The 23274-nt window shown below is 45.5% G+C and overlaps 1 protein-coding gene across 1 annotated transcript; it reads right to left on the reverse strand.

Annotated features, from left to right (window-relative positions):
• Nucleotides 1-2844: 2844 nt before the first annotated feature.
• Nucleotides 2845-22601, reverse strand: spire2 (spire-type actin nucleation factor 2). Its single transcript, XM_086163608.1, has 15 exons — nt 22143-22601; nt 15666-15709; nt 15167-15544; nt 13266-13346; nt 13000-13164; nt 11778-11864; nt 11583-11700; nt 10331-10494; nt 10051-10258; nt 7612-7733; nt 6982-7119; nt 6807-6874; nt 6588-6615; nt 6111-6208; nt 2845-3910 (listed from the first exon to the last, which is right to left on the reverse strand). The coding sequence occupies exons 1-15, from the start codon at nt 22438-22440 to the stop codon at nt 3580-3582; spliced, it is 2328 nt and encodes a 775-aa protein (XP_086019734.1). The 5' UTR covers nt 22441-22601; the 3' UTR covers nt 2845-3579.
• Between the last annotated feature and the right edge of the window lie 673 nt (nt 22602-23274).

The raw sequence follows: 23274 nt of genomic DNA on the forward strand, positions 1-23274 counted from the left end.
ATATATCTATATATATATATTTTTTTTTTTATTTTTTAATTCCTTTTTAATTCTTTTTAATTCCTCTTCCCTCAGCCGCAGGGAATCTTCAATCTTTGTAGTTACTGCTAACAATTAAGACAATTCATATTTCATTATATTTCTTATTCTTCCTCCTTTCTACTATTGTCTATTACTGTTTTTTTTTTTACTTGAAACTCTGGCACAACAATTTCCTTCGAGATTAATAAAGTTGTTCTCATCTCATCTCATCTCTCATATATATAAAATAAAATAATAATAATTATTATTATTATTATTATTATATTTTTTTTTGGTCTGGTGGTTCTCAATCATCCAGGTCATGGTGAATTCTCGTCCAATTCTTCTTGTCGTGGCAACTGGACTTGAATTTCTTCACTTGAAGATGTTTTACAATTCTTTTTCTGAACAGAAGCCTCTCGGGCGAGCGCGTGAAATGTCTTCAAGTGAAGAAACCTTGTTTTTTGTTGTTGTTGTCGTCGTACATCTTTTATTCTGTCTGATATCAGAATCTGATATACTTTATTGATCGCGCTGGGAATTGAGTGGTCTCCGAGGCTCCATACAGAAAGAGATGAAATAAATACATAGGAAGAAATGAGCAGGAATAAATTGATAAAGATAATCCATCAAATTTCCCCGTCGTAGATCAATAAAGCCTATCTCATCTTAGAAGTTACCAACAAATAGATCCGGATGGAGAGTTAGACGTAAAATAATATTGATGCTTTTCTCTATTACCCCTTTTTTTGTGTTTTTTTACAGAACGACCAAATGTAAAACACCCTATTTGGTACAGTATGAGTGCACATTGCACATTACCTGATCCGCTTGCCTCGAAAACACCATATTATGCCAATGTTTAATTATCAACAAATGCTGATTTTGAACATTTCCTTCATATTTAGTTCATATAGGTTGTTATGTCTACCTGTCTACCGTGCATAAATCATACACATCTTATCTCATTATATCTTGTATCACTGTTACTGGCTGTCAACCGGGCCTTCGAAAAATAACTCTTCTTCCATTCCCTCAGAGTGGAAAGACAATAGATAAATCCTTCTGGCTAAAAATGCTCTGTCCCTTTTTTACTTTCTTTATTTTTTTACCGCTTTTTCATCTTTATTGTATTTATTTTTGTTGCTTCTTTTAAATTTTCTTTTAAATCTGGATTTTGCACAGTGTCCTTGAGTATCCAATAAGGTGCCTAAAATAAAACGGTGATTATTATTATTAAAATCACCAGTTTATATTTATAGATTGACATATTGACAACAACGTATTATATTTCCATCTCTTACTTATCAACCCACCTTTACTCTGGAACTTCCCTGGCCACGATGAAGGCAGAACATTGGACGTAATTAAAAGTCATCAATATCATTTTAAAAAATTTCATTTACAAAAGGCAAGATTCCTTAAATGTTTCCCAAAAAATGTAAACACTCTTCCCTCAGACTTCCTCTTTATCGAGCTTTTACATTTCAGTTTTTAATACAGGCTGTAATGCGCCAATGATTAAATTACTGACCCGACATATCAATAAACGATATAAACTCACTCTAATCTGGTTAAGCCAAAATGAAGAACACAGCGGAAGTGTAAATCTGTAAAAAAAAGAAAAAAAAAAATCCAATTGCAAGAACAAGAGGGTCAAACAATAATAATTATTTTGAAAGTGAGAATAATCGCTCCACTTCCTGTCTGCGCCTGTCTTAAAATCTCCGGCTTGACGCAGCGTCCCGGTGCCAGCCAATAGACACGTCGACCTGTGGATGGTTTATGCGCGATGAAGGAGGGGAAGGCGGAGCCACGCTGACGCATTATGGATCCACTGACCGGCTAAAGCATCTTAACTTCACCCAAGGCCTTTTAAACGGCAACTCCACCTCCGCACAGACACTGTCGTTTCAAACAGTTGGTGCACGGAGGTCAGTAATACTGCTGCAATAACCGTGTCGCTTCTAAGTTTTGATACCTGCAGTGAGAAGTTTATACTTTAGTGTGTTGTCTGTTGTTGTTTGCACAAACCAAGTCAAGACCAAGTGTTTGCACGCAACCATAAATGGGTCGTGCTGACCCTTGAGGTGTTTTCTATCCCTTCGGAGAACTGATCCGACGACGGTCGTGCATGATTTACAGAAGTGGCTCGAGGAGGTACTTTTACATTTTTTTATGCAGATATTATTTTTAACATCTCTAATATCCAGCGCTCCAGAAGGAGCCAGGAGCTGAAATCAGAGCATCAAGACTCTTGAGTGTGTGTGTGTGGAGCTGTATTTGATTGACAAGTGGACTCAGCGGGCAGTACTGTCACGGCACTGAAATGTGTGTGAGGGATTCTTAAAAAAAAATAAACACCCTCAAAAACCAAAGTACCAATGGGACACGAGAAAGACTACAATACCAAGGGGGGGGGGAACTACAGAACTACAAAATCAACTTCCTGTCTCCACAGAGCCTCTGTGGGGACAGGAAGTGATAGCCTCAGAGGATCAACAAGAGGCGTGCAGTGAGTGTACGTGTGTGTGGATGTGTGTGTGTGTGTATATGTGTGTGTGTGTGTGTGTGTGTGTGTGTGTCAAAAGCAAAACCGTGCTCAGGGTGTGGGGCGAGTTGACTGTCTCAGGTGACTGTCTCACTTCCTGTCTGTCTGTCTGAAACTCGGAAAGGAGGAACCAGACAGGCGAGGGGGGGAGGGTTCTCTTCTCTGGCAAAATATTCACAAAACTATGCATCATTCATGAGGTGCAGCTCACCCAAACACACACACACACACACACACACACACACACATACACACACGCACGCACACACACCTTGTGTTCCTTAGACTTTATTCAGCTGAGGTTTACTTGTGTTTACAAAACTAGAGCGGATTGCAAGCGTCCGTGTGGGGGTGAGAGGAGTGGTCGTCGGCGTGACGCATCAGCACATTCAGGGTCGCTGTTGCCGCCGCCACCGCCGCCGAGGCCTCTGCTCCTCATTGGTCGGTTAAAAATAAACTTCTATTCGATGAGATTTTTTTTTTTAGCTGTAGGAGTTCTCTGTGTCTGTGTTACATTCACGGTTAAAAACAAGGCAACGAGAAGGAGCTAAGATGATTATTAGGGTTAAATTTCGACTCGGCCGCCGCCACTGCCGCCGCTGCCGCCCGTCTCTGACCTCACATCCACGGGCTGAGCGAGCCCCGTCCGGTCCGCATGGCGTCTCGTGTCTCCAGTTGCTACTCCGTCTCCAATCCGGGGGCCGGAAAGCCCGGAAAGCACCTCTGGCCGCAAGATATTCGTGGCAGATGTTTCGGAGCCGGGGCGCATTAAGCGGGACGCGGGCACTTCCTGGACCGCGCACGTGACCAAAGCGTGCATGTGTGTGTGTGTTGAAGTGAGATGACGTGATGTGGATGAGGCCGACGTGTTTCTAAGAAGCAGCTTGTTTTCTACCCGGCACTGCAGCACGACAGCGGCGCTCCCGGAGGAGTACTCCGTTACTTCTGTTTAACCCCTCGGTGTCCGCGCAGAGGTTTGCACTAACAGGTGGGAAAAGGGTGGCGGGTCACTGGTGGAAACGGCTGCGCGGCTGCGGCGAGTGATACAGCGAGGGGGAGGACGATGCCGCGCCAGACCACCGGCTGTGGCGTTGGGGGTGATTCTCCAAGCGGGGTTGGCGTTGCAGCGGCGGTCTCTCGACGGCGGCGGCGGCGGCGGCGGGCTTGGCCTCCCTCTTGGGCGTGTTGTTGAGGATGTCCAGGCTCCGACGGCTGGACGAGATGACGTCGGCGACGAACTTGGTGCATTCGGCGCAGATGTCGCGAAGCGTGCAGCCGTGGGCGTACAGGTGGGGGAACTCTTCCTCCACCGAGCGGCGGGACAGGCGGCGCAGCGACCTGCGGACGCAAAAGGAAGCACCCGTATTCATTTTCTGTCAAGTTTTTTCATTCAACGCAAGCGTATCGATTAGCTTGCAGGCGCCGGTTCCCCGAGCCGCGTGCGCTGACACGATCCCCGGCGGTCGTGTCGGCACAGGCAGAGCTCCTCCGCCGTGGATTTGCATTTTTCTAAGAGACGTCATTGCCGAAGTGCCCCTGGAGAGCCTTTGTCACTCCGGGAACCGTTTTCGGGTTCGGGAACCAGTCCTGCATGGTTCTCGGAGGGACCAGGGACCGCTTCAGCTCCGAAAACCATCCAAGCTCCTTCTTCCAAGCTTGTTTTTTTTGCAGCTCCAGAGGTAGAGCTCATACGCTGCACCCGTTTCCAGATACTTTCATTTTTAAAACCCCTCCCGGTCACCGCTCAGCTGAGGAAATCGAGCAACCGGGAGCTCTTCTGGCCTGCGGCGCCGCAGAAAGTTTCCTGGGCCCACGGAGGAACATCTTCATTTAGGACCGGAATAAGCCAACGGCAGGGTTGAAGATTGACGTTGCCTTAAATCTACGAGAAATGACCCGATGAACTGGAAAACAACCAGAGGCTGCGAACCGAACTCCCAGCCGCAGCTTGGCTGGATGGCGGCGGCTCCTGGAAGGCTTACCGGGACGTTAAACCCCGTGAGAATGAGAGCCGTAAATAACAGTAATAACGGTTTAATGGAGCTCTGGCTCCTCCGGGGGTCCCAGGAACCCATACGTCATTACGGTGCGATCATAAAATGTCAGAGGCCGTGCAGGAAGGGTACTGTGGATTGCGGCTACGCTAATGTTTAGCTAAGCGCACATGGAGTCATTATTTATTTGTTTGAGGTAATTAGATTTTTTTAAGCTATTGTTTGGCTTAAAAACAATTGGTGTCTTCTCACACTCACTGTCCTCAGTGAATGAATCAACTCATTCATTCATTTCATTCAATCCCGGCCGTCACTGGACGAGAGACGGGGTTGACGCCGGTCAATCTATGGGGCCGCTTATCGATCGGTTCTACTTTCAAGTCAGGGCTTGTCAACAAGCGCAAAAGCAAACAAAAAAAAAATGAATCACTGAAATCAAATCTTCTGAAATTATACTTCTTTGCAAATTAGCAAGTATCGCAACCAGAGCTGAGCACAAACCCCACCCCTCGGTCCAGCGGAGGCCGCCGCCGCCGCCGCTTCCGTGTGACCGCTCCAGACATCGCCGAGCGCCTCCTGACATTCCTGATGTTTCCAGCGCCAACAAGCAGCGCATTACGGACAGCTGGGTAATTATTATGTAATAAATGCTCAGAAACGCCTTATGTAAGGGGGTTGTGATTGGATTGAGTCGATTTACTTGAGGAGTTGGATTTAAATTGATTAAATTGACCTGCTTTTATCAGAGTCCTTCCTCCAGCGAAAGAAGTCCTGTGATCGTCCGAAAGCTCTTGCTGCAGATCACAGTGTCATCTGCAAAATATTGTAATACAGCAGCTCCTCGTCGTATTGCAGGTAAAATCTGGATTTTTGATTTTAATTTCATTGACCCTGTCTCAAAAAAAGACCCAAGTTTTCTGACAATATTGTAATGCAGGTACTACCACGGTGGAGAAGGTCTCAAATCCTGTTTAATCCACACTATAATTTAAAAAATAAAAATTTAAAATTAAATATTAATATTGCAGCGCAGGCTTGAAATCCAAAAAAAAAAAATTATTAAAAAATAAAAACATACAGAAAGAATCGAAATACAATTTTATATTGTGGATTTTTCACTACATTCCAGGTTTTTGCGGTATAAATGTATTTTTATATATCGATTAATTCAAATATATTGAAGGCTAGGATGGGGACCAACCAGAGCTTTCTGTTCTGCATCCTGATCCCTGATTGGCTCATAGTCGCGGCACGCATGCAGCATCTCACCTGTCGCCATTTTGGGGGCGATTTAAAATATATATAAATAAACAAATAACAAATAAATAAATATTTTCTTTTAGAGACTGGGGTACATTTCTTGTCCGGCATCATCGGCCAGCTTGGCCGTTACCACATTAAAAACATATTTTTAGCCGGAGGAGCCAAAAATTCTCAAATCTGGGTCTCAGTTCTCGAAAAATTCTTTCATTTTGTGACATCACGGCATCTCACACACACACACACACACACACACAGACACGCATGCACGTGCACGGACTAACTTGTAGACGTGGCTTTTGTGTTCCTGGCTCTTTGGGGTGCTGTGGAAGCCCACCGTGTACACTGGGATGTGGGCCATCTTCTTGGAGGGGATTTTCATCTGGACGCAGGAAACAACAAACAGGGTTTTAGGGGACAAATCCACCGACACGTGGATGAGCACACAATCTTAAATACAAATCACGACGGAGTTTGACGCAAAAAAGAGACGCACGACACACATCAAGCGATGACAACAGACGATAAAAAGGTTTAAAAAAAAACACAGACTGGAGGTCGAACCTACAGACCCCCACGTCCAGCGCCGCCTGCAGAGGAGGCAACACAATCACGACCAGCGACAAAGAATAAAACACAAAGAGTTAACGTGGCAGAACAATAACAGCATTCTACAGGGATGCAGAGGGATTCTTAAAAAAAAAAAAAAAGGACGACATTAAACACAGCGAGACAAACGTGCGGCACGAACGGCGTGTCACCTTGGCGCTGCAGGAGCCGCACACCGATCTGGAAAGGAGCGCAGACGAGAGTTTGGTACCAAAACACACACACACACTGTTCTCATAATGAATCCACTCGCTAGGAGGAATGAAAGATGGCGATTGCTATATGATTACACGTGTGTGTGTGTGTGTTTGTGTGTGTTTGTGTTTCTGTGGGCTCGACTCTGCAGCGGAATTCGTTCAATTCCTCAATACCTTTTGCACAGTAAGCAGGTCGACGGCCAGGAGAAGAGAGGGAACTTGACTCTGCAGCAGCAGCAAACCTGACGACACACACACACACAAACACACACACACACACACACACACACGGTTCAATCTAAGCTGGCCGATAACACATGAGCGGTAAGCCGGCCCCACTCCACGCTACCTTTCCTCTCTTGAGATTGTTGTACAGTTCTTTGCTCTGCAAGAACTTCTCCATCTCAGCCTTGACCAGGACCCGACGCACGTTGATGACCTCGTCCACGGTGAGGGCCAGGCTCTCCACCGGGTGGCTGAACTCCTCCTGGGCCCGCAGGAGACACGGAAGGAGGGGGTGAGGGAGGGCCTGTGTGTGTGTGTGTGTGTGTGTGTAGAATATATAGGAGGAAGCAAAACCTATTTTACATTGACTTTCAATGTGATGAATGGATGGACCAATAGATAGATAGAGATACATTGTCACAAAATAAAGGTAAATATATATATATATATATACATATAACATGTAAATATTTATATATTCAGAATGAGATGGATCGGACATAAACTATGATAATAATAATAACAATACATATTATTTGTCTTATTTGACACTCGTGGACAAAGTACATATATATATATGCACAAAAAATATAGATTTTAGAGAGATAATAAGAATAATAAAAGTGACAAAGAGGGAGAAAAATGATGTCGGATGGAATAGGCTGCTTTAATAGATATATATGAGAATAATATGTGATGAAGATGAATAAGGGATTTATATAATTGGAATAAATGGAGGATAAGCTCTTCTCACCATCCACTCGTCGGCGGGTTCGGAGCGCGACCCAGACCCCCAGGCCTCGGTGGACTCGTCCACGGCGCTCAGGGACAGGCGGGCGGGGGAGGCGGCGCCCCAGCCCTCCACGGGGAACGAGGCTGGGTCGGGGGGGGGCGGACAGAAAATAGTCAACATGTATATTTGTGGGACAATTAAAAGCAGAAAACAGACTGAGACGGCATCCAAGTTGATAGGCCTTCATCCTAATGGTGATATATATGTGTATGTATGTGTGTGTGTGTGTGTGTGTGTGTGATCTGAGACTAGCCACATCGAATGAAACCAGTTTCATGACAAACCGGGGTGATGGTGGTGATAAACCCCGCGAGCCCGGCGGGGAGGGAGCGACGGGACGAGGCCATGAATATCACATCAGGGGCTTCCGTGCGTGACCCACAGTGCTCATGCGTTATTCACGGGGTTAAAACAGGACGCCGGGAGCGCCTCAGAGTCTCCCTGCCGGCGGGAACGTCTCCAACACAAAGGCAAGAGGAAGGAGGGAGGCGGGAACGGGAGGGTAAATGAAGGGATGCCCCCTTCTGGCCAGGATGTGAACTACATGCCCTGGACTCTGAACCTGCTGCTTTGAAAACAGTCATTTCCAGGAATTCACCAGACCATCCCATAATGATAGAATCCCTCTGTCACTACTCGGCGTTCGTGCTGATTTTTAGGCTAACATGAAAATCTCGATTCTCGTCACGGCAGACCTTGCATACGGCCGAATCAGCCTAAAAGGCGGGATACAACCCCGATGACAAGAAATACATTTTAAAACAGGAATTAGACAGTGATTAGCTAAATTAAATGATGAGGAATACCTTAAATTAGACAGAGTTTCCATGGAATTACTGAAAAAAGGAGAAAATAGCTTATCTCTGTGTCACGTGATTTCCATATGTGTATATGTGTGTAAATGTATATAGACATGTGTGTGTGTATGTGTATGTGTATGTGTGTGTGTGTGTGTGTGGATATAGAAAAAATATTACATTGAGATATGAATTTCCACAGCTCTGGTTCACCTCGGCTCGGGACAGAGGAATATTATGGGATGTCAGAGATGTTACTGGGCCAAGATTTTATATGTTTTATATATATATGATATGTAAACATATCAAACTTGAGTTTATATATATATATATATATATACATACATACATACATACACACACATATATATATATATAGATATAGATATAGATATATACATACATACATACATACATATATACACACACACATGTATGTATATATATATATATATATTTGGATATGTATAAATATATTTATTCACATACAAAAACATATACATATAAGTGATATGAATTATCTGTATACACATACATACATATATACAGAAATTCATACATGCATATATAAACACACACACATATACATATAAAGATATTGAAAAAATGGGATGTCAGAGACACCACACACACACACACACACACACATATATATGCATACATTCATGCATACATATATAAAATATATATTTAAATATATGGAAATATTATGGGATGTCAGAAATGTCACAGGGTCATCAACCCCTCAGCTGGACGACATATCAAATCAGGAGACCATCTAGTGCAGATATGTCAAACTCAGGCCCGCGGGCCAATTTTGGCCCGCACTACAATTATATTTGGCCCGCGAGATGATTTAGAATATGTATTACATCTGACCCGCCGGCCCGTTATACAGCGCACGTACCGCTAAAGGTGCCTACACATTGAATGCGTCAAGCGCTGGGTGGCGTCAGCGCAGCCATTCATTGTGTATGTGCGACGTCAGCGACAGAGCGCAAGTCCGCGCTGAGGCGCAGAGCGTCGCGCAAGGGTGGCGTTTGACGCCTTGACGCTTGACGCCCGATTTAAAACATTTTTAATTCAAGCGTCAAAACGCTGTGACGACATCTACGCGCGGCCAATATTGGCCCGGCTGCCCCCAGCACCCCAGCAAAAAGTCATACTTATAAGCAATAAGCAATAAGTCATGCTTATTTTATTTACCGATGGCATGGTCTGTTCAAAGTTGAAAGAGATATTTTTTTTTAGGTGTTGGCCTTGACGGTCTGTGATGAAAAGATTTAGGTTACAATTAAAATGAATAAAGTTAAAGATATAGAAGCCTGATATTTTTTTCAGTTTTTGTTTTTATTATTTTCTTAAACCTGTTCTGGTTTCAGTATTTAAGCAAAAATTCAATTGTAATATATTAGGATGGTTAATACAGTAGTTTACTGTATCTTAAAGATAATAAAAACATAGATAAATTAATAAAAAAAAATTGGTCTGGCCCTTGACAATGTTCTTTTTTTTAATTTTGGCCCTCTGTGAATTTGAGTTTGACACCCCTGATCTAGTGGGAGCATCTTTGAGTGTTGTGGCCCGCTGAACTCACACTGACCTCTGTGATGAGGCGCAGCCCCGCCGGCCATCAGCGTCCTGGACCTCGGCCGCGCCGCCCTCAGGACGGCGCCCAACTGGTCGGCCTCGGACAACGGGTCGGTCTGCAGCAGCGCCAGGTCGTGCTCCGAGAAGGAGCGGTCTCTCTTCAGCGGGGTGGGGGAACTCTCCGTCCTCCTCAGCTCCCCGCCGTCGGGGGACTCCTCCTCCTGCGGCGAAGGCAAACAAGGTGAGCTCGGAAAAAAATGCATCCGACGATGCCGCCATCCCGGCCGCCACACCTCGGAGATGTTCATCTCCTCCATCTCGGCCAGCGTCGGCGCCTTGAGCAGGACGCGTGGGCGAACCGGCGGCGGCCGCAGCTCCGACACGGACAGGTCGATGCAGGACGTGGATTTGACGTCGCAGGGACACGACGCCAGCAGGCAGGGTAGGGAGCCGAAGGCTGCGGGAAAACAAAATGAATTGACTTAATTCTTCTAAATCCAACAGAAAAAACAATGATTCATCGGTTTGATCCGCTTCCTGCGCGCCAGGACGCCCGCTCTGGATTCATACCATTTGGAACAACCGTTCCAAATTACACTGGATCACATTCACCCATTCACACACACACACACACAGCCAGGAAACCAACTGCCAACCTTCCCAATGGAGGGGCGACCTCTCTTCCAACTGAGCAACTAAAAGTATCAAATATCATCAGTTTCACCGAGCTGAGTACAGTGTCGTCACAATTTACCAGCAGGATCCTACCATAAATCAGATTATCTTCTCATATTGTGGGTTTAGCGCATGTGTGTGTGTGTGTGTGTGTAAGGGTGATGACCTCCGTCTGTAAATAACGGGTCGATTTCTGCAACCTGACTCTTGCTGTTCATGTAGTTTGGGTGCAAATGGAAAAACGCTGCGGCTCCCCGCTAGAGACGCTCACGCTCAGGTTTGACCTTCGCAGACTAGTTTTGATCCACGGGGTCAGAAAAACCTCGCCTTCCATTTATAAAGCACATGCTTTTAGAAAAACAAGTTGCTACGGCAACACTGCAGTGAACAAGAGAGGGAATGGTTGTAATTCTCTATAAGAGATATGAATGAGCGCTGTTTATTTTCTCTTATATCATCTGAATGTACAAGTGAATGGGTGTATATCTCAATATGAGATGTGATGTTTTTTTTCTCTATAACCCTTGAATGAGAGTGAATGGTGGTATGTCTTTTTAGGACATGGAAATGAGAGGTTGAATGTTTTATGCCTCAATATGAGATGTGAATGAGTGATTTTTTTCTCTTTATAACATCTGAATGAACGAGTGAATGGTATGTCTCTATATGAGATACGAATGAGGGGGTTAATGGTTTTTAATTCTATATGTCATGTCTTTATATATATATGTAGCCCTCTTATCTAAAATAATAGGAATCTTTACAGTCCTTTACTGCAATTCAGAAAAGCATCTTCAAATAAAAACATTTGTTGCAAAATGACCACCGCGGGGTTTGCGCCGCGTCTTCCGTCCTGCGATTGGCTCTTACGTCTGGCGGCGGGAGGGTCCACGGGCCGGAGCTTCCTCTCCTGTCTGATCTCGGCCAGGACGCGGTCGTGGAGGCACTGGTGCTGCGGCGGGGCGGGGGGGAGGCTGCGCTCCGTCACCTGGGACGACGGGAGCGTTGTAAACGATGCTCCCGGGGGATTTCAACGGTATTATCGCCGCGCGAGGGTGAACTCACCGGTTTGAGGGGGGGTCTCGACCTGATGAAATCCAGGATCAGCTCGTGCGCGTTCCTCTTCACCCTGGTCGGGATGTCGCCGTCCACCTGGGACACACAAGGCTGTTCAGGATCACACTCGCACGGGTAAAAAGCGTAAAATAACACAAAGGCAAAAAAATGTGGAAAATCCACAACAGGTTATTTCAAGACAAACGACCCAAATATGCGGTGTGGAGAAGACGGAGGCCGGGTGAGCGCGGGGACGGGGGGGCCCAGAATAGCACGAGGGAGAGGCCTTCATTAATATTTGTGCTCCGAGGCTGAATTATATATCCATCCACGAGAAGCCTCTAGGTCAGTCCGCTTCCTGCTGGAGGAGAGACCGACGCAAAAATGTGGGGTTACCGCCTCAATCCCTGCTTTTGGGAATCATCCCGACGGTGAAAGATGCCGCATAGAATCGGAGTCGCTTCTATCGATGTGTGTTTTTAGAGGCTGCAAGCTCGGCTGGAATGGCTAAAAAGCAAACAAACACTTGTCCCGCGTTGGCTTTTTGCAGTTCCTAAATCCTTTTCAGGAACAAGACCATCCCTTCATGCAAAGGAACCAGGACCCACTCTTACTCTTTCCCTCAAGCAGGGTCTTTTTACAGTTCCATTGGTATTCCAAGGGAATTAAGAATAAGAATAAGAACAACTTTATTTATCCCGAAGGAAATTGTTGTGCCGGAGTTTCAAGTAAAACGTAACAATAATAAATAATACTAGAAAATTGTATAAACAGTAAAAAAAAAAAGAAAAGGGGGGGATAAGAAATACAAATAAAACTATAAAGTGTATAAGTAACAAGTCAAGGCTATAAAGTGTCTTAAGGTCTGAAGTACCAGGTGAAAGGTAAGGAGTGCACAAGAGTATGAAAAAACATTGCACATGCAGCTGTTAGCATTTGCAGATACAGCTTGTAGATGGCGGATTTTTTAAAACTATCGCCTTCTTGTGTTTTTAGTCATAAAACCCGACAGAAGATACGAACAGGCCGACCCATCTGATTGTCCACGGTTGTTTTTCCCGCCATGCAGAGCATGAACGTCATGGCAGCTTCCACCGCCATCTTGTCTTGTGTCATCATCTCCTTCTTCTGCGGATGGTTTTTGAGCTTAAGGTGCTAAGCTAAAAGGTCTGGCTACTTCTTAGGAACACGCCAGACCTCCTGAACTAAGACGTCGGAGACGTTCTCTCACCATGACTTTACGAAGCTGGAACTTCCGCGCCCGAATGTCCTGCATCAGCATCTCGAAGGGCGTGAGGCTGAACTCGGTGGGCAGAGGGTTGAAGGGCTGCTCCTGGACCTTCTTCAGCTTCACTCCCTGCCGGAGCTCTTTCATCAGCTGCACCCAGAGACGAGCCTGGTGGCGGGTCACACACACACACACACACACACACACACACAGAGTAAGCAAACATCCACCTGCAATTTCCTAAAATTGCGCCGTAACTGTGGACTCACCCAGTCTCGGTGTTCCAGGGTGTTGAGCTCGGCGGCGGACTTGTCCTCCAGACTCTCCTCGCTCGTGATCTTCTTCAGCATCTGGTGAGGCGGTAACGCATAATCATTGAAAAATAAACTACAGACCTTCTCTCTCGCTCTCTAACACACACAATTATTTATCTAAAACTTGAGTCTTGAGCAGACGGATCGGATCGGGAGCGAGTCCATCTGAGGGACAGCATGTGTTCGATGTTCTGGAGATAGGAGCTTTATGGATGGATGAAAAGGAGTTAGTGGGTTTAAGAGAAGGGGGTGATTTCTAAATTTGTGATTATTTTATTCATCTTTTTTAATATTTTCAGTGACTTTTTCATTTAATTCTTGATGATTTTCAAATCCGAGCCGGCGCCTGGTTCCTATATTCTCCTTAATAAAACACTCTTGCACCCCTGATAAAATAACACTGAGCGGGGGGGGGGGGGGGGTGAAAATAAAAAAAGAAGAAGATATTTTGTCGCCTACGGTTACCAAGGCAACTCGACTTTCCATCAACTTTTCTCCTCCATTCACTGAGTCGAGCTGCCCCAGTTTGCAGGGAGTGACTTGTTTTGGAGCGGTTGAATAATGAACTGGAGAACACCCGGGACCTCATTTCGGCAGGAAAAGCCTCGACCACAGTGAAAACAAACGACAAAACAAATATAAATAAGCACATTTTGATTCATATTGGAGGGATCTAGTGTTCTCCCAGGACAGATGGGCTAATCTAGTCCATAAATCTAATGCTACGCGCTCAACTGTAATATCATCCATGAAATGGCTCAGTCCTTTAAGAGGGAGATGTTTCCTCTTTTGGAAATGTCTCCTTGTGAAATGTAAATGTATTTATTGTTTTATTCTTTTTATACAAATCGCCCTCCCTTTTAGCTTCCATGCCTGTCAGACGGATTTTCCAGGTATCCCAGGACGTGTCTGAATTCTGCATCCAACAGTCCTACACCCGATTGAATGTCACAATATTCATTCATTCATTCATTCATTCATTCATTCATTCATTCATTCATTCATCTCATTATCTGTCTCGAGCCTAAATTACCCAAGGCCTGGCAGGAATTGGTTTACAAAAAAAATAAAATTTACCACAGACTCATCCCGACATGACTGATAAATTTACTGAAAAAAAAGTCCTGAAAAATGGTTCGAAAAATTACACACAAAAAAATACCGAAAAATTATCGGAAAAATTACAAAAAAAGACAGAAATACATTACTGAAAAATCTATAAAAACTGACGGATACATTAATGAAATTAACAAAATAAATCCCTGCTAAATTACTGAAAATTAAACAAAAGGTAGCAAGAAAACAACTTTGAATTGGTTGGAAAAGATAACTAAAGAATAAAAGTGCGCAGATAGGTGTTAAATAGGTGTCAGGATGCTGCGGACGTGGCCATTAAATCCTGTACTGGTAAAATCGCTGCAGCCTCCGGAGCAGATACACTGGAATATTAATAACACACACACATACAGCACTGGAGGCATAAATAGCGAAGAAAAAAACCCTCAAGATACAAAGCGAAAAAGAGGCAACAAAAACCGGGTTTCTAAGGAAGATGGAATATTTGGAGCTTTGGAATAGTTCAACAGGTGATACACATGACGTGGACTGCATCAAAAATACATTACAAGAATATTTGAAAATCGAAATCATCATCATTTGTGATATATCACCATTAAAATCACTGATTATTGACCCGGAGGTCAGCAGACATCAATCACTTCCGATAAACACCAATAAGCCAAAGTCAATCAATGTTATCAGATCATTTGCAGGAAATCAACAAGAAATAGTAAATGAAAAATTGCTGGAAAATGCACGCCGACACCCCACTTCCTGTCGGCGCCCCGCCCTCTCACCTCCTTGGCGTCTCTGATCCTGACGAGGAAGGTCTGCAGCTCCATGGTCTCCACCACCAGCGCCCTGCAAACGGCGGGGTAGTGGTCCGCCGCCAGACCGGGGTTCGCTAGCCGCGAGGCGCACAGCGCCATCACCTGGCGGAAAGTGCACACCGGCCTGAGCGCTCCCTCCTCCTCCTCCTCCTCCTCCTCTTCCTCCTCCTGGCCGCTGTAGCCTTCGTCATACGCGCCGTTGTTGGCGGGGCCGTTGGCGTCGCAGTCGCCGCTCGCCATGCGCTCGATGAGACGCTCCAGCAGCGGGCTGAGCTCCCTCTCCTCGCTGTCGTCCAGGCCCCAGTCCAGGGCCCGGTAGATGGCAACGCCCAGGGATCGGACCAGCTGCGCGCATGCATGCATGCACGGATGGATGGATGGATTAAGAAGAAAGAAAATCAAGGAGGGCGCGGATTCCGTGACTTGTGAAGATGTAAAGCCCTGTTGGCGGGACGTTTGCGCTCACCTGCTGCTCAGCGCTGGGAAGAAGAGGAGGCCCGCCGGTGTCATCTGAGGAGACAACAGAGGAGATCACACAACTTCAGGATCTGACCGCCCGGCGTTGCTAAGTGATGGCATTGGCACCAAGAGCGAAAGCGCCGGAGACAACAGTGATTTTTTTTTTTTTTTTTTTTTTGGAGACGACATTTTTCAGTCAATGAAAGACTGAGATGGTTCGGGTATGGAAGGAGGAGGGACGGTCGAGATCTGGGTAGAAGGATGCTGAGGTTTGAGCTGGAAGAGGACCAGAGAGGAGATTTATGGATGGGGCAAAGGGAACGAGATGATCATCCGGTGTCATTTCAGTCAAAACACCATCAGAACTTCACGATCATCCATCAACGGGACGGCGTATCGTGTGCTGCCGGGAGGCGGGGGCTCCAATCATTGCTTGTCAAACGTGCTGAATCATCCAATCAGCAGAGGGCAAGGCCGGCAGCCCCGCTCCTTACGGCGCCGGCGACTTTTACGATCACAATAAAAAAAAAAAAGGCACCCGTTTTCAATCTTCCCGGTATTAACCAATGTATTTCTGCACATGGCTTGCGGCGCTGTGTCGCAGTGGACTCCCGTGCATGTGCATGTGAGTGTGTGTGTGTGTGTGTGTGTGTGTGAGAGAGAGAGAGAGTACCCCCCCCCACCTTTATCCTCCTCATTCCATCTCAGATGTCCGTAATGACACCCGAGAGGCCTGAAAGCCCTCGATCAGCAGGTCTTACTGCGGAGAAACAGGAGAAGCGACGGAGGAGACGGGCAAGAGACAAAGAGCGAGAGAAAGAGAGAGAGAGAAAGAGAGAGGGAGAGAGAGAGAGAGAGAGAGAGAGGGAGAGGGAGGAGAGGAGGAGAGGGGGACGGAGTGATGGAGAGATGAAAGAGGACAGAGACGAACGGATGAACAACAAAAACCCGAAGTGGAGATGGACAAAGTGAACCTCTGTGTTCCTGGTGTTAACAGATGGTGCTTCGATTGGCAACAAAAGACTGAAATTGACACTGTATTATGACAGACACACACACACACACACACCCTGAGGCAGAGACACAATCTCACACACACACTCTTCTATTTGTCAACACGATAGTCATATCTAAATAATTTCTGATGTGATTTGTCATGTTTTTCCATCTGTGTTATTGGCTCGTGTGTGTTGTGTCCTTCCAGGCCTAAAAGTGTGTATGTGTGTGTGTGTGTCCTTCCAGGCAGCCTGTAAGTGTGTGTACGTGTGTATGTGTGTGTGTGTGTGTGTGTGTGTGTGTATGTGTTCGGTGTGTGTGTGTGTGTGTGTGTCCTTCCAGGAGGCCTGAAAGTGTTTTTGTGTGTGTGTCCTTCCAGGCAGCCTGACAGTGTGTGTGTGTGTGTGTGTGTGTGTGTGTGTGTGTGTGTGTGTGTGTGTGTGTGTGTGTGAGTGTGTGTGTGTGTCTCCATCTGTCAGATCAAACTGTAAGACTTTGATGAGGCCAGCAGCAAATCTTTTCTCAAAAGTTTATAAGCAGGAGACACACACACACACACACACACAAACACACACAAACACACACATACACAAGGGCAGATGAAACGAGCCCCCTGAGAAAGCTGTCAAACAGGTTTGAATAATATGCCAGTAGCGTAGCCGGCGATCGTTCGGTTTCGGTTTCCCACAGTCGGGGGGTCAGAGACACAAAAGGAGGCTGGGTTTGAAGAAAAAACTGAAAAAAAAAACTGAAGCTCAGGTTGAGAGGAGACAATAACTCGATACAAAAACTAACACGGCGGTGGGTTTCGGCCTCCGCCCACACCCACTTAACCTGATCACATTTTAATGCTGATTAAATCTCAATAAAGTACGATCCTAATGTCTGCTGGGGAAGGCAGGTTGACGGGAAGTGGTCACCTGACCAGGAAGTGGAAATCACAAACAATGGTCCTCACTAGGGAAGACAAGGTTTGCTTTTTGCGATATTAGTCCGGTGTATCCGTGGAGCCAAAACCTGGGTGCACATTCAACTCGGGATCACATTCACCCGTTCACACGCACAAACTGCTCACGTGCACACTCTCACAAACACACACACACACACACACACACCACTAGGTGCTAGCCAGACCAGCTGGGGTTTCTGTCTCTATATCAGTTCTTGCTGGGGTTTCATTTATTTTTGAGTATTTCCTGCATTTGTATGTTGCCTTTTAATATCTGCAATGCACTTTGTCACTTGACATTTGAAGACGGGACCTATTCTCTCCCGAAATGCACACACTAGATGAGTGTCGCCATGGTAATCAGGTACAGGAGGGCGAAGGACAACAGGTTAAATACGGAGTTTTCTGTTAAGTTTAAATACAAAATAACTGCTTCGGTGAAGAGTTGTTGAGTTCTGTGTTATGTTGCGAAGTATTTTAAGTCTTTGCTTCTTCTCCTTTCAGCTTTTCCCTTCCGTGGTCGCCACAATGAATCAACCTTCTCCATCTAACCCTATTCTCTGTATCCTCCTCTCTCACACCAACTACCTTTATATCCTCTCTCACTACATCCATAAATCTTCTCTTTGGTCTTCCTCCAGACCTCCTGCCTGGCAGCTGCAATTCCAGCATCCGTCTACCAATATATTCTCTATCCCTCCTCTGTACATGACCAAACCATCTCAGTCTGGCTTCTCTGACCTTCTCTCCAAAACATCGAACATGTGCTGTCCCTCTGATAGACTCATTCCTGATCCTATCCATCCTAGTCGCTCCCAAAGAGAACTCTTCATCGCTTTTACCTCTAGTTTTGTCCCCTGTCTTTTCCTCATTGTAATAGTTACTAGTCCATAGATCATCGCTGGTCTCACCACTGTCTTGTACACCTTTCCTTTCATTCTGGCTGATAGTCTTCTATCACATAGTACCCCTAACACTTTTCTCCACCCATTCCAACCTGCTTGAACCCGTCTCTTCCCCTCTTTTCCGCACTCTCCGTTGTTCTGGGCTGTTGACCCCAAGTACCTAAAATCCTCCAGCTTCTTGATCTCCACTCCCTGTAGCCTCACCGTTCCACCTGAGTTCCTTTCATTCACACACAAATACTCCGTCTTGCTGCGAATAACCTTCATTCCTCTTCTGTTGAGCAAAATACAGTTTGGAGGAATTTAATGTTTTTAAGAAATGCTTCGAGGCGCATCTCGGTTTTTAGCCTTTACTGCTCCTGATGGAGGGTTTTATTGTGACAAGAGCCATTTGTGTCTGACTTCCTGCTGTGGGTCAGTGACCCTCAGAGCACGGCCTTCAAACACGAACCCAGGAGCTTCTCCTGCAGGACAAAGTCAACGCTCTTAGTCAATCGTTGTCACTGGCATCGCGGACACGCAGGATTCTGATTGCGAACGGCCATCAGATTTAATTTAAGCACAGACGAACTGCAGGGTCTGAGCCTTGAGATATATATACTTTCATTTATTCTTTATCACATCAACCAATCAGAGGGTCACATGTTGACTCATACAACCGTTCATCCTCTCATCACACATTATACACAAACATGAACCATTCACTCTTTCATGCACGTCACACGGAGACCATTGAGTCACACCTCTGAACAATTTTGGGTCTCCAGCGATCGCCCTGCATGTGTTTGGTGAGGAACTCTGAGGAACCCCACGCAGACACGGGGAGAACACGGAGACTCCACTCTGAGGATGTAGCGCCGATCGCTGCGTCACCGTGATATAACACTCATATGGATACAAACGTGCAGGACTGTCTCAGAAAATTAGAATATTGTGATAAAGCTCTTTATCTACTGTAATGCAATTTTTAAAAAAACAAAAATTACTCTTTCATGATATTCTAATATTTTGAGACAGGATTTTTGAGTTTTCTTAAGATGTAAGGCATATACAGCAATATTAGAATAATAAAAGGCTTGCAATATTTCAGTTGATTTGTAATGAATCCAGAATGTATGACATTTTTATTTTTGTAATTTTATTACAGAGGATAAAGAACTTGATCACAATATTCTAATTTTCTGAGACAGTCCTGTATACTATAAGTCAAACTATTTGTCTTATCAAGACAATGCATGTAAGGCAAATGTTATTTCCGTTAGAAGAGCATTCAGGATGATTCTGGGCTAAGACGGATTTTGCTGCAGCCACCAATGAAGGGGCAGGCGGCCTTCATCCTCACCCTGACAGTCACGCTTTAGTTCCACTCAATTATCTGCTGTAATTACTGTTAAATTACTCCGAGGGTCGCCTGGTGGATAAAAAACACCCAGGCTGCAACTGCAGTTTGTCAGGAAAATACAAGACAGATTATAAACGGGACTGGATTGATGGATGGATGAATGAGTGGCCAATTTTCGGCTCAAGTTTTCCATCATGTCTTGCTGACTTTTAGGTGTTTTGTATTCATTTCTAGCATTTCCAGGCTTTTTTTTTTAATCATTTGTATTGAGTTTGCCAATATGTGACCTTTGATAAGCTAATTCTGCACATTTCTGTTTGCTTCTAGGTGAAAAGCACTGTTTGCAGTGTTGAGATGCACCGAGTGTCTCCAGGAAACAAACTTTTTCCTGTTAGATTCCTTAACAGGTGCTGTACGACTTGTTACCAGGCAACAGGGGCGTGTGTGTGTGTGTGTGAATGTGGGTAGGTGTGTGTGGGTGTGTGTGTGTTTATCCGGCTCTAACTTTTATTTGGTCAAATATTGAGACTCCTCTCTCACCCTGGCTGCTGATGTTAATTTCTCTAGGTTTCTCAGGAGGAGGAATTTGCGCTCAATTCCAACAACAACCTTGAGCTCGACGCTGCTAAGATTTAAATTAAATAAAACTAATAAGGCGCCAATGATCCGACATTTGTGACAAATGCAAATCGAGTAAAAGCCGGAAGCAATAACAATTAAAAATATCTATTTTTTTTTTCAAATTCTGATGAGCTCATTGTTAATGTAAATTGTGTTTAATTCAAAATCGTGTTTAAACTAGGACCTGGCCTTAAACGCATTCATTTTGATTAATTCATTACAGAAAAAAAATAAGGCATTCAGAAAATTAACTCATTTTAATCACGCTTTGTCACGCAAAATGTGTCGAGGTAGCGTGTTGGAGATACTTTGCTGTGGAAGATAGCAGCATCCCTGATTGTTGCTCAGCGTCACCGGTCAACGCTCAACAACATCCTGGGGTTCGAATCCAGAAACAATACGTCCAAGGCCACTTTGGAATAATCAACTAATTCACCGGCGTGCAGACCACGTTCTTCTCTGTGATAGAAGATAGAGGCTTACAAGTTGGGCCGCTGATTATTATGAAAGCTGTCCTGAAAGACAAATTGTCAAAACAAATCCAGCCGCTGGATCCGGGGAGGCGACAGAGGTCACGCTGAAGAAACACAGACGTGTTCTCTGCACTCGTCTATTAGTCCGTCTCCAAGAATGACGGGAAAATAAACAAGATGTTGAGGTTGAAGTCGATGTAAAGTGGTTCCGTCATAATGCAAACCTTAATGTACTTTTCTGCTCTCGAATATTGATTAATTCAGAATAATGAATTGCAAACTTATCATATAAAAGTTTCGTAACCCTACGTTTCACTAAGAAACCTTTCACAGGCCATTAAATTAAAAAGCCTATTATGCCAGAAATATGAAATTAGGGAGGTTGGGATGTAAAGTTGACATTGGTCCTCGCAGCGGGTACGCGAACACATGTGAAAGATCTTATGCAGGTTAAGTTGAATTCCAGGAGGCAAAGAATACTGGAACACTTGCACATCCATCCATTCGGGTTCCTCCACGAGGGTATGTGAGGGAGAATCTGAACCCCATGAATTATTTATCATTAGCGGCATAATACAAGTCATCATTGTTGGCATGGGGAGAGCAAGCAAACACCAACTTCCCAAACAGTGTGCCTAAAACAAACCCTCTATTTGTGTACCGCCACGTCAAGTTGCAGCAGCAGCAGCAGCATCTAATCCAGGTGAGGGTGCAAAAAGCAGGGATGTTTTTCTGCTTTGGAGTGACAGGACAGTCTTCTGGCGAGGAGTCCCGCCGAACTCCGTTAGGGATTCACAACATTTAACGTTGATTGGTTCTTGTAACTGTAAGCATCGTGTTTAAAACAGAATCAAAACTTGTGGATATTCTGTGTAGGATAGTTTAAATATCCGCTATCGTAAAACCTGAAAACAGGCGAGGGAATATGTGAAAACGAATCATATTTATAACTTGGTCGCCATGTTTGCTGCCGTCCGCCGCGGAATGTTCTACCGGGGCATCCAGCGGGAGCCATTTGAAAAAGTCTCAATTCCGCAACATCCGGATGCCGAGAGGCGGAGAGAAATCCGAGCCGAATCAAAGTGCAAGTCGCGCACTTTCCAACAACACCTGGCGCTGAATTTCTCCACCGACAGAAGCCATTGCGCGAAGACGAAATGTTTCGATTTGGAAATTTAGCAATGAAGTTCGGGCTCACCGTTGTCCGCCGTTTCCTGCCGTAGCGTCACGGTTCCGTCCCGGTGGAGGAGGATGGAGGACGGGTCCTTCACCCGGTCCACTTTCCCGGGCATCGGGCGGGGCAGCCGGAGCCCGCTGCAGCACTGGTAGCACACCGCCCATGCCTGCTCCTCGTTGATGGGCTGCTCGTAGGACTTCAGCACCTCCTCCAGAGACAGTTCCCGGGGCTCGGCCAGGTCCCGCGCCTCCCCGCCGTCGCCGGGGGCGGTCACCCCCGGCTCCCCGTCTTCGGCGCTTCGGTTCGCGGATCTGGCCATGGCTGCGATGCTGCGGAGCCCATTTCTCACTCCGGGGACGCCGGGGCCATCTCGGCTGACGTCCTCCCCGGGACACCGTCCTGTCTGCCGCCTGGCGTCCGCCGCGGCTCCGAGTGCCGCAGCTGGAGCCTGTTGCCACGCGGATCGAGCGAGCTGCGCGATCGCACTACTTCCGGTTTCAGAATAAAACACCCACACCGTCGCTTTTCCGTTAAGTTTTTATAACTGACGATAAAAGCCTTCTCTTTTTTCACTCTGGCAATACATCAACAGAAAACGTACATGTTTTAGACGATCTCTCTCTCAACAGCGAGAATACGTGCGAGCGGTATGCCTCGCAGTTTTCTGCTTTGATTTATTTTATCGGACCTACTTCCGCTCGCCGCCTGGCTTGATTAGCGGGAGCTTGACTCATCCTGGTATCACGTCAGCGAATGAGAGGGACGATTGTATCCGCAGAGAAATGTCAGTCATCGGCCGGAGAGGCAAAAATCATACAAGTTGCAAAAGGAAGATTTAGTAAATATCTCCTCCGAAATGTCCGCATGCTTCGGAGAACTCTTTTTTAATGCACGGTGTGTTTACAATCGTGACAAGTCGAGCCAAAGTGTTCCTCCAGTGAACAGTGAAATATCCTGCAAACACAGGGAGAAAAACGTGTCTGCTTCACGTCAAGTTCAATTGGAAGTCTGGGGTTTTAAATTTGCATTAAAATCAGACTTAAATTATAAAGACGTTAAAAAACGCAATTAGCAAACGACTACAGTTAAGTATTAAATACACAATGAGGCACGTGTTATTCAATTTCATCATCAATGTCATATTATTGATGTG

The sequence above is a fragment of the Fistularia commersonii genome, chromosome 17 (genome assembly GCF_037954325.1).
Source record: "Fistularia commersonii isolate RoL2024-O1a breed Wild chromosome 17, RoL_Fcom_v1.0, whole genome shotgun sequence".
NCBI classification, from domain to species: Eukaryota; Metazoa; Chordata; class Actinopteri; order Syngnathiformes; family Fistulariidae; genus Fistularia; species Fistularia commersonii.

Coding starts and splice junctions, on each gene's coding strand:
- spire2 (XM_086163608.1), bottom strand. CDS start 22,440: ATGGCCAGATCCGCGAACCGAAGCGCCGAAGACGGGGAGCCGGGGGTG. Junction 6,616..6,806: donor ACCTGCTTACTGTGCAAAAG/GTATTGAGGAAT, acceptor GCTCCTTTCCAG/ATCGGTGTGCGGCTCCTGCA. Junction 6,209..6,587: donor GCGGCTCCTGCAGCGCCAAG/GTGACACGCCGT, acceptor TCCTGCGTCCAG/ATGAAAATCCCCTCCAAGAA.